Source organism: Macaca fascicularis, chromosome 10 (genome assembly GCF_037993035.2).
Source record: "Macaca fascicularis isolate 582-1 chromosome 10, T2T-MFA8v1.1".
NCBI classification, from domain to species: Eukaryota; Metazoa; Chordata; class Mammalia; order Primates; family Cercopithecidae; genus Macaca; species Macaca fascicularis.
Window position 1 is genome coordinate 33,924,851 of NC_088384.1, and position 14,759 is coordinate 33,939,609.

The 14,759-nt window shown below is 50.1% G+C and overlaps 2 protein-coding genes across 4 annotated transcripts; one reads left to right on the top strand and one right to left on the bottom strand.

The window, feature by feature from the left end:
* Window positions 1-255: 255 nt before the first annotated feature.
* On the bottom strand, window positions 256-14,222 carry DGCR6 (DiGeorge syndrome critical region gene 6). 2 transcript variants are annotated; one of them, XM_045364040.2, is made up of 5 exons: window positions 14,084-14,222; window positions 13,844-14,004; window positions 1,994-2,094; window positions 1,246-1,386; window positions 256-792 (listed from the first exon to the last, which is right to left on the bottom strand). In XM_045364040.2, the coding sequence occupies exons 1-5, from the start codon at window positions 14,191-14,193 to the stop codon at window positions 643-645; spliced, it is 663 nt and encodes a 220-aa protein (XP_045219975.2). In that variant the 5' UTR covers window positions 14,194-14,222; the 3' UTR covers window positions 256-642. The 2 variants fall into 2 exon arrangements, with proteins under 2 accessions (XP_045219975.2, XP_073860585.1); XM_074004484.1 differs by having other exon boundaries at window positions 13,821-14,004.
* On the top strand, window positions 414-10,772 carry LOC141407872 (uncharacterized). Of its 2 annotated transcripts, XM_074004483.1 has the most exons (4): window positions 414-2,293; window positions 2,947-3,115; window positions 8,501-8,732; window positions 9,908-10,772. In XM_074004483.1, coding segments are annotated over exons 1-4 (546 nt in total). In that variant the 5' UTR covers window positions 414-2,150; the 3' UTR covers window positions 9,910-10,772. The 2 variants fall into 2 exon arrangements, with proteins under 2 accessions (XP_073860584.1, XP_073860583.1); XM_074004482.1 differs by having other exon boundaries at window positions 894-2,293; window positions 8,501-10,772.
* Window positions 14,223-14,759: the final 537 nt, after the last annotated feature.

Sequence of the window (14,759 nt, forward strand, 5' to 3'; positions counted from 1 at the left end):
GCTGGATGTGGTCCTCATGCCCTGGGGCTTGGATGGGGGCCCCGTGCAGATGGCAGTGACAGCATCCTGGGAGCAGGGCTGGGGCAGGAAAGGCTGGAGGGTCCCAGTCTCCGTACAGGGGGAGGGGTGGCGGGCTGGGCACACAGCCCAGGAAGGGGCCCCCAGGCAGAGGCCTCTGCTGCAGCAGAGGCGGGGGCCCTACTGGGGCCCTGGTTATGGCAGAACCTGCAGCTGTCACACAAGCCACACGCGGGCCACACTGAGGCATCTTTATTTCTCTGGGTCACACAGAGCTTGGGCCTCGGAGCCTCTTCTGCATGGGGGCTGCAGCTGCCAAGGGAGCGGCTGAGACCAGAACAAGCACTCGGGTGGCCCGCGGTGCAGGCTGGGATGTGCCCCGTGGAGTGAGGTGTGAGAACCCCCGGCCTCACTCTCTGCCGGGCCCTGAAGCAGACAGCGGCAGGCTGGGCCGGCCTTCCTTTTATGAGACCAACCTAGCGTTTGGCAGCAAGTCCCAGACGCAGGGGGACAGGCAGCCGGGTTCACCCGGCCTCTCCTCAGCAGGGGACCCCTGTGGGCAGCTGGGAAGGCAGTGGCCAAAGGTCAGAAGATTAACTCTGCCCAGACTTCTGCTGCCTGTGGCTATGGTGGGACAGGGCTGCCTTTCTGGGCACACTGGGCAGCAGGTGGCTGCCAAGGACCTCCCAGTCCCAGGGCTGCCTTCCCTGCCCGGCAGCCCCTCTGCTGCAGCTTCCGGATGAGTTCCAGCAGGTTCATCTGCAGCATCAGCTCCTGGGATACAGAGGGGCACTGTGAAGGCCAGAGTGACCCCTGGGCCCCTTTCACCCCGGCCCAAGGGTGCCAGGCAGTGAGCCCACAGGGCGGCCATCCTGTGAAGCCTGGTCATGGCCTGCCAGGACAGGGTAGAATCTGAGCCTCTGCCCCCAGCAGGGCCACTCGGAATGGCATGTGGGAGGGGAGCAGAAGAGGGCCCTGTGGGGCACAGCAGGCCTGGGGAGGGTGGGCAGTGCCCCGTGGCTGGCTGGCTCACCCTCCTGTAGGGAATGGGCCTGGCCTCCGTGCTGGGAATGGCAGAGAAATCCTTTCCAGAGTCTCAATCCTTCCACTTCATCCCCTATACCCTGAGCCTGGCTCCCCAGGGACCAGCGGTGAAACCCCAGATGGAATGGGGTCTGTGGGGCCCAGGGGCACTCAGGCTAGGGCGGAGCAGGCCCAGGCACTGACCTGTGGGTTGGTGGTCACATAGAAGCCAGCCACCCCCGCCTTCTCCAGTGTGCTCTGCTGGTCAGCCACCTTCCGGTCCAGCTCCAGGACGATCTTCCGGTCCATCGCCCGCTGCTCCTCACGGATCCGGTGTTCCACCGCCTGCCGTGGGGGGTGGGGCGGGAGGGGGAGGGCAGCTCAAACACATGCTCCTGCTGCCGTCCCCAGCAGCACCAGCTCTGACACCACCGATGCATCCTCAGCACACCCAGGCCTCTCCTCGGCCATGCGAACTCCTGAAGGGGGCCCTAAGGGGCTTCCACAAATGCCCTAACTTGGGGCTGCCTTGGGACCACACACACATCTCCGCAGGCACACCCTGCCCCATGGCTTGTTGGTTACATGCCAGTCTCTGGTTGTCCCTGTGCTCCCTGGGAGAAGGATGGGCCCCTTCCTGGCTGGCCCCATCACCCCACCATTGCCCTTGTACCCCCTCAAGGCCACCTGCTCTGCGGAGGCCCCAACCCACGAGGAGCTGCTATCCAGGGGAGCAACGGTGGGCCCTCACCCTCCACCCAGCCCCAGCACACCTGGCACCCTCAGGGAGGAGCCACCTGGTGGGACTCACTAGGCCTCCAGTGGCCCACTCAGGCCCAGGGTAGCCACCCACGCCTGAGGCCCCCACACCCCTTCAGTACAGCCCAGTCAGCAGAGCCAGGTGGTGCCCACAAGAGACCTGGGCTGGCCACCCTGCCTGTGCCCCCCATACCTGTAGTTCTTGCTGCTGAGCCGCCTGAAGCACAGGCAGGTTGTGGGGCCGGCAGGCCTGCTGGGCTTCCTGGTGCTTCTGCCGCAGCGCCTGCCTGAGCACTGGGAGGGATGAGAGCCGGTCAGCAGGTGGTGGGACTCGGCAGCAGCCCTCACCCATGGGCACCTGCCTTGCCAGCCCAGCGGAGCAGCCAGGCCAAAGGGGTATCTGCACTGGGGACGCCGGCCTCCTCCATCCTCCTACCCCACTGTCACCCAGGGCCGGGCCCTCCAATGGCAAGTCTCCAGGGGACTCCAGAAGGTACGGGGGGACTGAAAGAGGGTGGGGTGGGGAAGACTGGCCAGGTGGGGCCAAAGCTGCAGCCGCAGACCCAGGGCAGCTGGAGGAGGCGGGTGGGAGGGAGGCTGCAGTCTGAGGGCTTCAGGGCCCCCATGGCCACAGGCCATGGGACATCTACTCAAGAGTCAGAGACCACCTCAGACAAAAGCACCGGAAAGGAGCAGGAGGAGCAGGGTCGCTGAGCCTGAGTGTGGGGCCTCTGCCTACCTGTCCGGAGCTGCACGCCCCGGCCATAGCGAATAATAATTGAGGATTAAACGCCTGAGCTATATTCATTTCCACCCCACACCTTCTCCCTATCTTTGCCTTTTTTCCCCTGTACTAATACCTCATTAAAGATGGCGCTCTTCCTGCTTCTTCTTCACTCACTTTTCCTGCGCCCGGGAAAATTGTTACTTAATAGCGCAAGCGCAACATGACGTCCGACCGGAGAAACCGAAACTAACCTGGCCACGCCCTCGGCAATGAGATCATTTCCGCCTTAGCCCAACCCCTTCCCTTCCAAGTGTATATAAGGCAGTGCATTACCGCCATTAAACGAAACTTGATCAGAGCACTGTCTTGTCTCCATTTCTCGTGTCTCTTGTTCCCCAAATTCCCACCCCCTCCTCCAGGGCCTGCTCTGACTATCCCGCGGGCCGGGATACGTGGCGCCCGAACAGGGACCTGGAAACGAGGGACTCCGTGAGGAAGAGGACGCCAAAGGACGGTCGACCGCTAACGAAGACAAAAGGAGTCAAACTCTTCCGATCACCGCGGGAACCTGCCGCGTCAGGATCGAAGGTAAGTGACGCGTCCGAAATGGGACAAGAATTAAGCCAACATCAAATATATGTAGGACAATTAAAAGAGGCTTTAAAGATACGAGGAGTAAAGGTTAAAGGTAATGATTTGTTTAAATTTTTTGATTTTGTAAAAGATACTTGCCCTTGGTTCCCACAGGAAGGAACTATTGATATTAAAAGATGGCGTAGAGTAGGGGATTGTTTTCAGGACTATTATAATACTTTTGGGCCAGAAAAAATTCCTGTAACCGCCTTCTCTTATTGGAACCTCATTAGAGATTTAATAGATAAGAAGGAGGCCGATCCGCAAGTCATGGCTGCGGTCGCTCAGACAGAGCATATTTTAAAGGTTAGCTCCCGCTCTAACCTCACAAAGCCTCCGCAAGATACGGAGGAAGATCTCATTTCCCTCGAAAGTGATCATGAGGAAATCAAGTCTCCTTCTGTAACATAAAGAAATACCACACGAAAACAAACCAAAAAAATACCCAATTTTACAGATGCTTCAAAAGGAGGAGGAAATTAATAAGCCTAATCAATCGGATATAAATTGGGATGATTTAGAGGAAGAGGCGGCTAAATATCATAACCCTGATTTGCCTCCCTGTTCTTCATACCCACCCCCATATAATAAGACACATAATGAGGCTTCTGCGCCCATTGTTGTGGCAGCAATAGATCCCAAAGAAGAGTTAAAGCAAAAAATTGCTCAACTAGAAGAACAGATTAAACTTGAAGAGTTACATCAATCATTGATAATTAGGCTCCAAAAGCTAAAAACAGGAAATGAAAAAATACCTAACTCAGACGCTATGGAGGGTTCCTTGCGCCCACTTCAGCGGCCTGGACAACATGTTCCAAGAGGGGGGTTAGTTGCTAGCCGACATAGAGAAGACTCCTCCCCCAAAGACGTTTTTCCGGTCACTGAAACCATAGATGAACAGGGACAGGCTTGGAGGCATCATACTGGATTTGATTTTACTATTATAAAAGAGTTAAAGACTGCTGCCTCTCAGTATGGGGCTACTGCTCCATATACTCTTGCTATAGTGGAATCTGTAGCTGAGAATTGGCTCACTCCTACAGACTGGAATACCTTATTCCAGTCTTTCTGGGGGCAGTTCTTTCTGGGGGAGACCACTTAATTTGGAAGTTAGAGTTCTTTGAAAATTGTAGAGATACAGCTAAAAGAAATCAACAGGCAGGAAACGGTTGGGATTTTGATATGTTAACTGGTTCAGGTAATTATGCAGACACTCAGGCCCAAATGCAATATGACCCTGGACTGTTCTCACAAATCCAGGCTGCTGCTACAAAAGCCTGGAGAAAACTTCCCGTTAAAGGAGATCCAGGGGCCTCGCTCACAGCGGTTAAACAAGGACCCGATGAGCCATTTTCAGACTTTGTGCATAGACTTATGACCACGGCAGGTAGAATCTTTGGAAATGCAGAAACGGGTGTAGATTATGTTAAACAGTTAGCTTATGAAAATGCTAACCCCGCCTGCCAAGCGGCAATCAGACCTTATCGAAAGAAAACAGATTTAACAGGATACATTCGCCTTTGTTCAGATATTGGGCCCTCATATCAACAAGGCCTAGCAATGGCCGCCGCTTTTAGCGGCCAAACAGTAAGAGATTTCCTCATTAACAAAGGTAAAGATAAAGGGGGATGTTTTAGATGTGGTAAAAGGGGACACTTTGCAAAAGATTGCTGTGAAAACCAAAATAAGAGTCCAGAAGCAAAAATCCCAGGCCTTTGCCCAAGGTGTAAAGGAGGAAGGCACTGGGCAAACGAATGTAAATCTAAAACTGACAGTCAAGGAAATCCTTTACCCCCCAGGCAGGGAAACGGGATGAGGGGCCAGCCTCAGGCCCCGAAACAAGCATATGGGGCAGTCAGCTTTGTTCCAGCCAGCAACAGCAATCCATTTCAAAACTTAGTAGAGCAACCCCAGGAAGTGCAGGATTGGACCTCAGTTCCACCTCCCACACAATACTAACACCTGAAATGGGACCGCAAACCTTAAATACCGGAATATATGGACCCTTACCACCTAACACTTTTGGGCTACTTTTAGGAAGAAGTAGTGTCACCATGAGAGGCTTACAAGTCCTCCCTGGAGTTATCGATAATGATTATGAAGGAGAAATTAAAATTATGGCCAGAGCTATTGACAGTATTATTACTATCCCTCAAGGAGTTAGAATAGCTCAGTTACTCCTGCTACCTTTGGTTAAAACAGATAATAATATCCAATATTCTAATAGAAATATAAAAGGTTTCGGATCATCAGATATATATTGGGTGCAACCAATTACAAATCAAAAACCCTCTCTAACCTTATGGTTAGATGGGAAGGCATTCACTGGACTAATAGACACTGGGGCTGATGTAACTATCATTAAACAGGAAGATTGGCCCTCTCATTGGTCTACCACAGAAACTTTAACTCACTTGAGAGGAATTGGACAAAGCAGTAATCCTAAACAAAGTTCTAAATACCTAACATGGACAGATAAAGAAAACAATTCAGGCCTCATTAAGCCATTTGTCATCCCTTACCTACCTGTTAACCTTTGGGGGCGAGATCTGCTCTCTCAAATGAAAATTATAATGTGTAGTCCAAATGATATAGTTACTGCACAAATGTTGACTCAAGGATACACCCCTGGTAAAGGTCTTGGAAAAGGAGAGAACGGTATCCCACAGCCTATACTGGTTTCAGGACAATTTGATAAAAAGGGGTTTGGAAATTTTTAGCTCAGGCCACTGACATACCTGCACCCCAAAGGTGCGCTGACCCCATTACTTGGAAGTCAGATGAGCCCGTTTGGGTTGATCAGTGGCCTTTACTCAATGATAAACTAAGTGCTGCCCAACAGTTAGTGCAGGAACAACTAGCAGCAGGACATATTGAGGAAAGTAATTCCCCTTGGAATACACCTATTTTTGTTATTAAAAAGAAGTCTGGTAAATGGAGACTCTTACAAGATTTAAGAGCAGTAAATATCACTATGATCCTTATGGGTGCCTTACAACCAGGATTGTCTTCACCGGTTGCGATTCCTCAAAAATATTTTAAAATCGTTATTGACCTTAAAGATTGCTTTTTTACAATTCCCCTTCACCCTGCTGACCAGAAAAGATTTGCCTTTAGTCTTCCATCTACAAATTTTAAACAACCAATGAAGCGCTATCAATGGAAAGTCTTACCTCAAGGTATGGCCAATAGTCCTACCTTGTGTCAAAAATATGTAGCTGCCGCTATAGAGCCAGTCAGAAAAACATGGGCACAAATGTATATTATACATTATATGGATGATATTTTAATAGCAGGAGAAATTGGCGAACAAGTCTTACAGTGCTTCGCCCAACTCAAACAAGAGTTAACAGCAGCCGGACTACAAATAGCCCCAGAAAAAGTACAATTACAAGATCCATACACTTATCTTGGTTTCCAGATTAATGGACCCAAAATCATTAATCAAAAGGCCGTTATACGTCGTGATCATTTAAAAACTTTAAATGATTTCCAAAAATTACTGGGAGACATAAATTGGCTTCGACCATACTTAAAGCTCACCACAGGAGAGTTAAAACCTCTTTTCGATATATTAAAAGGAGACTCTAATCCAAAATCCCCCAGGTCCATTACTAAAGAAGCATTAATAACACTCCAACAGGTAGAACATGCCATTGCAACACAATTTGTTACCGGTATTGATTATTCTCAGCCATTAATATTCCTTATTTTTAACACAACAATAACCCCTACTGGCCTATTTTGGCAGAACAATCCCATTATGTGGGTACACCTGCCCTCCTCCCCTAAAAATGTTTTGTTGCCTTATTATGATGCCATAGCTGATCTAATTATCTTGGGAAGAGAGAACAGTAGAAAATACTTTGGAATAGAACCCTCTACCATTATACAGCCCTACACTCAATCACGCGTCCATTGGCTGTTACAAAATACGGAAGCCTGGCCAATTGCTTGCGCTTCTTATACTGGCGCGATTGACAACCATTACCCACCTAACAAACTTATTCAATTTTGCAAACTTCATGCGTTTGTATTTCCCTATATTACCAGTAAAGAACCTCTCAATGACGCATTACTAATTTTCACTGATGGATCCTCCACAGGACTTGCCGCTTACACTTACAATAATGTAGTCGTTAAATTCCAGACCACTTATACATCAGCTCAGCTGGTCGAATTGCAAGCTATAATTGCAGCACTATCAGCTTTTCCTTGTCAGCCACTTAACATTTATACAGACAGCGCCTACCTGGCTCATTCAATACCCCTCTTAGAGACCGTGTCTCAAATTAAACATATTTCAGACACAGCTAACCTATTTTTGCAATGTCAACAACTTATCCGAAAAAGGACTACTCCCTTTTTTCTTGGGCATATTAGAGCACATTCAGGATTACCGGGACCTCTAACACAAGGTAACGCAACAGCTGACACGGCAACAAAAACCACAGCCACAGTCACTACAGACAATTTGCAACAAGCGCAAAAAGCACATGCCTTACATCATTTAAACGCCCAAACCTTAAGACTTATGTTTAAACTTACCAGAGAACAAGCTCGACAAATAGTTAAACAATGCGCCAACTGCATAACATATTTACCTGTTCCCCATCTAGGAGTTAACCCCCGAGGACTCATCCCCAACGAAATTTGGCAAATGGACGTTACTCACCACTCAGAACTCGGTTAACTAAAATATATCCATGTATGCATAGACACCTATAGTGGATTCATCAGTGCAACTCTCCAAACAGGAGAGGCCACCAAACATGTCATAGCTCATTTATTACACTGCTTTTCTATTTTAGGAATACCCAAACAAATCAAAACAGATAATGGCCCCGGTTATATAGCCAAAACCTTCTTACAATTTTGTAATACCCTACAAATTAAACATACCACAGGCATTCCCTATAATCCCCAAGGACAAGGTATAGTAGAAAGAGCTCATCTGTCATTAAAAACTATTATCACAAAATTAAAAGGGGGGAGCTGGTACCCCGTGAAGGGTACCCCCAGAAACATACTCAATCATGCCCTGTTTATCCTTAATTTTTTAAATTTGGACAGTCATGGAAAATCGGCTGCCGACCACTTCTGGCATCCTGAATCTCAAAAACAGTTTGCAATGGTAAAATGGAAAGATCCACTTGATAGTTCATGGCATGGCCCCGATCCAGTTTTAATTTGGGGAAGAGGCTCAGTATGCATCTTCTCACAAAAAAATGATGCAGCCAGATGGCTGCCTGAAAGATTGGTAAGACAAATAAATCATAACCATTGTCAGTCCAGGGAAGATAAATCTCCCTGAGAAGTTCTTTCCTTCTTGTTTTTCAGAAAATGAAGCCTAACATGAAATTCCTTTGGAGAATAATCGCTCTATATAACATAGTGACAGTCTATGCAGGTTTTGGTGACCCTCGTAAGGCAAGAGAATTATTACGAAAACAATACGGCCAGCCTTGTGACTGCAGAGGGGGACAAATATCTGAACCTCCGTCAGATAGAATCACCCAGGTGACCTGCACGGGCAAGACAGCTTACCTAATGCCAAACCAGTTATGGAAATGTAAGTCTACCCCAAGAGATACCTCACCTAACAGGCCACTCCTAGAATGCCCTTGTAGCTCTTTCCAATCTTCTGTACATAGTTCCTGTTATACATCCTATCAACAATGCAAATCAGGCAATAGAACATATTATACGGCCACGTTACTAAAAACACAAACTGGAGGCATTAATGACGTACAAGTATTAGGATCCACTAATAAACTTGTACAATCTCCTTGTAACGGCCAAAAAGGAAAGCCTGTTTGTTGAAGCACTACCGTCCCCATTCACATTTCTGATGGAGGAGGCCCATTAGATATTACAAGAATTAAAACCGTCCAGAAAAAATTAGAAGAAATTCATAAAGCTTCTTATCCTGAACTTCAATATCACCCTTTAGCCCTGCCTGAGCTTAGAGATAATTTTAGGCTCGATGCCAAAACCTTTGATATCCTCAATGCTACTTACAATTTACTTCAAATGTCCAATACAAGCCTGGCCCACGATTGTTGGCTTTGTCTTAAAATGGGCCCCCCTATTCCTCTAGCCATACCTAACCTTTCATTGCCCTATGTCAATTACTCAAATGAATCCTTAGTAAATAATTCCTGTCCTATTACCCCCGCCCTCTTAGTTCAACCGATGACGTTTTCTAATTCCCCTTGCCTCTTTTCACCATCATATAATAACACTAAAGAAATTGATTTAGGCTATGTTGTGTTTGGCAACTGTACTTCCATAATCAATGCCACCAACCCTTTGTGTGCTATAAATGGCTCGGTTTTCGTTTGTGGAAACAACATGGCATATACGTATCTACCTACAAATTGGACAGGGCTTTATGTTCTGGCCACTCTTCTCCCCGACATTGATATCATCCCTGGAGATGAACCTATCCCCATCCCCGCTATTGAACATTTTATTTATAGACCGAAACGAGCCATACAATTTATTCCCTTGTTGGCTGGACTAGGAATCACCACTGCTTTTACTACAGGAGCCACAGGCCTAGGAGTCTCACTAACCCAATATACTAAATTATCCAATCAATTAATCTCAGATGTACAGACCTTATCCAGTACTATACAAGATTTACAAGACCAAGTAGACTCGTTAGCTGAAGTAGTTCTCCAAAATAGAAGAGGTCTAGATTTGTTAACGGCAGAACAGGGAGGGATATGTTTGGCTTTACAGGAAAAGTGCTGTTTTTACGCCAACAAATCCGGAATCGTCAGAGATAAGATAAAAACTTTGCAAGAAGAACTAGAAAAGCGCAGAAAAGGCCTGGCCGCCAATCCACTATGGACTGGACTCGATGGACTTCTCCCCTATCTCCTGCCATTTCTTGGTCCTTTACTCACTCTTTTACTCTTCCTCACTCTCGGGCCTATAATCCTTAATAAGCTTATGGCATTTGTCAGACAACAAATTGAGGCCTTCCAGGCCAAACCTATACAGGTTCATTATCATCGCCTTGAGATGACTGAAAATGGTGAGTCTTATTTACCTTAATAAGACCACCTCCCCTGTGTGCTGAACTGGACAGTCAATGACGGGTAAGAGGACACTATCCCCATCGGAGCCTAAGACAGGAGGGCCGCCCTTGCTGCTGCCTTATCCCATGACGGGCCTAGAAGGTGGGGGTGAGTTGACCCAACCTAAGACAGGCGCAGTTCCCGAGGGGTTTTCTTATCATAAAAATATAAAAAGGGGGACCTGTCCGGAGCTGCACGCCCCGGCCATAGCGAATAATAATTGAGGATTAAACGCCTGAGCTATATTCATTTCCACCCCACACCTTCTCCCTATCTTTGCCTTTTTTCCCCTGTACTAATACCTCATTAAAGATGGCGCTCTTCCTGCTTCTTCACTCACTTTTCCCGCGCCCGGGAAAATTGTTACTTAATAGCGCAAGCGCAACATGACCTCCGACCCGAGAAACCGAAACTAACCTGGCCACGCCCTCGGCAATGAGATCATTTCCGCCTTAGCCCAACCCCTTCCCTTCCAAGTGTATATAAGGCAGTGCATTACCGCCATTAAACGAGACTTGATCAGAGCACTGTCTTGTCTCCATTTCTCATGTCTCTTGTTCCCCAAATTCCCACCCCCTCCTCCAGGGCCTGCTCTGACTATCCCGTGGGCCGGGATACCTACCAGGGGTGTGCTCGGCCCCTCCACCCTTCAGGGTGGGCAGCCGCCTCCCCCATCTGCAGCTCCCAGCCCCTGCACAGCGTCAGACCGAGAAGGGTGAACTGACCTGGCAGGCCCAAATTTGGGATGAACCTGGGGTGCCATAAGCCTGTGCGGCTCTGGGTCAGGGAGTCTGTGTGGCTTTGAGGGGCTCACCCTCGGCCACCAATCAAAGCTCCACGGTCCCTGCTGAACTGTGCACAAACACAGATGTGTGCAAACTCTAGTCTGAAGAGAATGTACAGAGGAAGCAATCATGGGACATAAACCATCATGGCAAAAATGGAACATGCAGCACCCCGCAGCTGGCGCCACTGCAGTAAGTGCCAAATGGCTACAGCTCCCCAGGAAGGAGGGGTCCCTGGCCACAAGAAACGTGAAACCCAACACTCTGTTCCTGGGAAGAGCCCTGATGTTGCAGCTCTTCTCTGGTGGCAAGTTTCCAGGGAACTTCAGGGTCCCTGAGGCTCCCCTGCGGGTAGCCTGGCTTCCACTGTGCCTACAGCCTTCCCCGATCTCCTGTTTCTTGGCATTCTGTACACACCTCAGTGATGGCATTTATCACATGAAATATGTTTCAAACCAAGAGCTCCCTCGAGACATCTCCATAACACAGGGAAGCAGGGAAATGTCATCTCCTTCACTCTACTGATCAAACATTGCTACAAGTGCCAGGCCCACTACCAGATTCCACTAGGTAGGCAACAAAAAGGGAAGAAGAGAGCCACGCCGGCTGCCTGTGTAGAAAGGGCCTGGCCTTAGACATGCCCAGGGAACACAAAGGAGGCAGGAGCAGCCAGTCACCCCTGCCAAATCAGAAAGGAGAAGGAGAAAGTCAACGCAGGCATGCCTGCTGCTGGTGGAACCAGGGCCTGGCCCAAACCTGAAGCACAAACAGCACTGGGCCCAGGCAGTTACTGAAACTCCCCATCCTGCTAGAAGGAACCACAGCTCTATGGAAAAATGGCGGATTCCAGGACTGAGACAGGGAGAAAACAAGAAAAGATGAGCATGAACATGTACCTGAACCAGAAAGCAAGGAAGTACTCACAGAATGACGGGGAAGCATCTAAAGGAGCCTGGAGCGCCCCCACTGGCCACACATGGCACAGTCTGAGCAATAAGGAATAATGAGCCATGCCCTTGGGATTAAACTGTATGCCTCTTACAGCTCAATAAAAAATTTTAAAAAGACAAACGCCCAAACATTTAGGGGAAGAAGTAATGCCAATTACACACAAACTCTTCTGGAAAACTGAAGAGGAGAGAACACTTCCAAACTCATCCTATAAGGCTGGCAAAAACCCTGATACCCAAACCAGATATTACATGAAAACTATAGACCACATTTTGTCATGAACATAGACAAAAAAATTCTTAACAAGATTTTAGCAAATCAAATCCAGCGTACATAAAGAGGATACTACAGCACGACCAAGTAGGATGGAATTCAAGTAACTGTAATTCACTGTAGTCATAGAAAATGATTCACCACGTGATCATCTCAAGAGCTGCCAAACGGGTCTACCAAAATCCGACATCCATTCTTGATAGAAACACGAATCCTGGAGCAGATGGACAGCGCCTGCCTTCTGGGGAAGGGCGCCTTGCTCCGCTAGGAGGAATTTTTGCCACATTAAACCTGCTTCTAATCAGGCTTCTACCAGCAGTCCAGTGTACAGGAAACCCAGAGAGTGGAGAAGCAGGTTAAATGCACGAGGAAGCAGCCTGATAGATCCACAGCAGGGCATTTGCCCTGGACTCTACACAAAGTCAATGCCACAATAAATGCTGGGGACTGTTCCAGAAGCAAAGAGACCAAAGTAGCCAATTGTAGTATATGAACTTGGACTGGATCCTTACTTATAAATCAACAATTTGCCACAAGTTAGGTAGCATGATGTGGCCGTGCACTGAAAGTCAGGAGTCACCCGGAACAGTTAATTTCTCTGGGGGCTACCCTCGGCAGCTGTGTAGGAGACCGCTCTTGTTCTAGAGAACTTGCTCCCAATCCGAGGCCAAGGTTGACCCCACCCCTCGGTTGTCTGGAGGCATTCTTGGTTTTCCGGACTAGGGAGGGTACCCCTGCCATCCTGCAATGCGCAAGACAGCATCTCACCATAGACTTACCCAGCCACAAATGTCAACATTGCTGGGTTTAAAATCTTGGTCTCCAGGAACGCTGAAGACTCTAGGTGAACCGCTATGCTGTCACATGCACGCATTTTGGGATATCAAACACTAGAGCAGAATGTTCACTACTGAACTTTCAGCGGCGAGCACAAGCGCACGCAGTAGACTATCTTTTCAGCTTTTCTAAATGTTTCAACTTTTAAAAGAAGTTTGGGAAAAATAAAATAGCGAAGGTTGAAATCTGATGGTGCAGGGGCACCTGGCCTATATAATTCGCAGGAAAGAACTCCCAAGCGCACCAAGCATGCGGCTCAAGTGGGAAGCTCTTCGGGTTTGCGAGGGCGCCACAGGAGACAGTGCTTAGGAATTTGATGTGCATGCAACTGGAATGAGGCCCTGCGAGGTCTGAGAGAGAACTGACCCTGAAGGGCGCTCGCTGCACAGCTGTCAACAGACCTCCAATTACGAAGGGCAACCAGTCAGAGCCACCACCAGAGTCTGCCTGTAGGCCAATCAGGCACCGAGGCCTAGGGCCGTCCCGCCTGGAAGGGGCTGGGGCAGAGGGAAGCCCGAGCAAGGAGTTTCTGCTAAGAAGTGGGGGCTGCAGCAACTGAAAACAAAACTAGTTGGACCCACTGGTCACTAAAAAGGCACTGTCTCAGTCTCCGCGCCCATGGGTTTTGTCAATCTCGGGGACCTTTTCCGAACACTCCCAGGGAAGGAGCCGATCTGCACAGATATCAAGAGCTGCCGGGAGGCGCCGACCCCGAGGAGGAGGCACCTCGTCCCGCTGCCCCCGCGCACCTCGGTGCTCGTTCTGTAGGCGCAGGCGCTGGTTGTACAGGCTCTTTTCAGTGAGGTGCTGGATCTCCAGTAGCCCCTGCACGATTTCGAACACGGTGCCGTCGAGAAGCGCCAGGGCCAGGTCGCTGAGCGTGGTGTAGGACAGGCGCTGCTGGAAGGAGCTGCGGGGTAGGGGGGCGCGGTGAGCCCTGGAGGGACCCGACACCGCCTCGGCAGGCCGCCGCCCGCCCGCCCGCATACCTGGGCAACTCCTTCACAAGGCTCTGCAGCGCGGACAGCAGCTGGTAGTGTCGCTCCTGCTGCCGGGCACCGTCCGCCACCTCCTCCAAGGCGCCCGCATAACGCTCCATGGCGCGAACGCCCGCTAGCCGCCGGCAACAGCGACAGCGCCCCCAGCTTCACGTCATCCCGAGCGCGGCGCGACCGCCCCTTTTACGACAGTTCCGAACACAGCGCGCCCCGCCCCTCTTACGACAGTCCCGAGCGCGGCGCGCTTGGCCGCGTGCCCCGCCCCGCGCCCCACCCCCTGCGTCATTCGGGAGGAGAGGGGCCCCGCCCCTCCGCGGAGGCTCCTAGGAGGGTTTCGCTCAGCCCAGCCTCGCACCTGCCTGCTGCCGCGCGACCCTAGAGGCGAGATTCCGCCGCCTGGATATCGCAGGACCATGGAGAATCCCACCCCTCCCTGAGTCAGTGCGGGCTGAGGTCCCGGCTCCGCACGGGCGCGCCTGCGAGGCGGACTCCTCCCAGTCACCGGCCTTCCCCCAGAGTGGGGGGCTCCGGCCAGAGCCCACAGGACCTGGGTCTAAGGCACCATCCGCGGCCGAACAGTGGCGCTGGGGTCTGTCTGCGTCCTCCCCGCCCCCGGGGTGAGACAGACAGGACCACCCTAGAGCCTCTGGGCCAGGACGGTTGGAGC

Bases quoted from the DNA above. Each gene is read 5' to 3' on its own strand.
- LOC141407872 (XM_074004482.1), top strand. From the start codon at position 2,151: ATGGGCACCTGCCTTGCCAGCCCAGCGGAGCAGCCAGGCCAAAGGGGT. The intron at 2,294-2,946 runs GTACGGGGGGAC...CCCCTCCTCCAG, and splicing joins TCTCCAGGGGACTCCAGAAG to GGCCTGCTCTGACTATCCCG. The intron at 3,116-8,500 runs GTAAGTGACGCG...CTTGTTTTTCAG, and splicing joins CTGCCGCGTCAGGATCGAAG to AAAATGAAGCCTAACATGAA.
- DGCR6 (XM_045364040.2), bottom strand. From the start codon at position 14,193: ATGGAGCGTTATGCGGGCGCCTTGGAGGAGGTGGCGGACGGTGCCCGG. The intron at 2,095-13,843 runs GTGCGCGGGGGC...CATCCCTCCCAG, and splicing joins CCTACAGAACGAGCACCGAG to TGCTCAGGCAGGCGCTGCGG. The intron at 1,387-1,993 runs GTATGGGGGGCA...CCCCCACGGCAG, and splicing joins CTCAGCAGCAAGAACTACAG to GCGGTGGAACACCGGATCCG.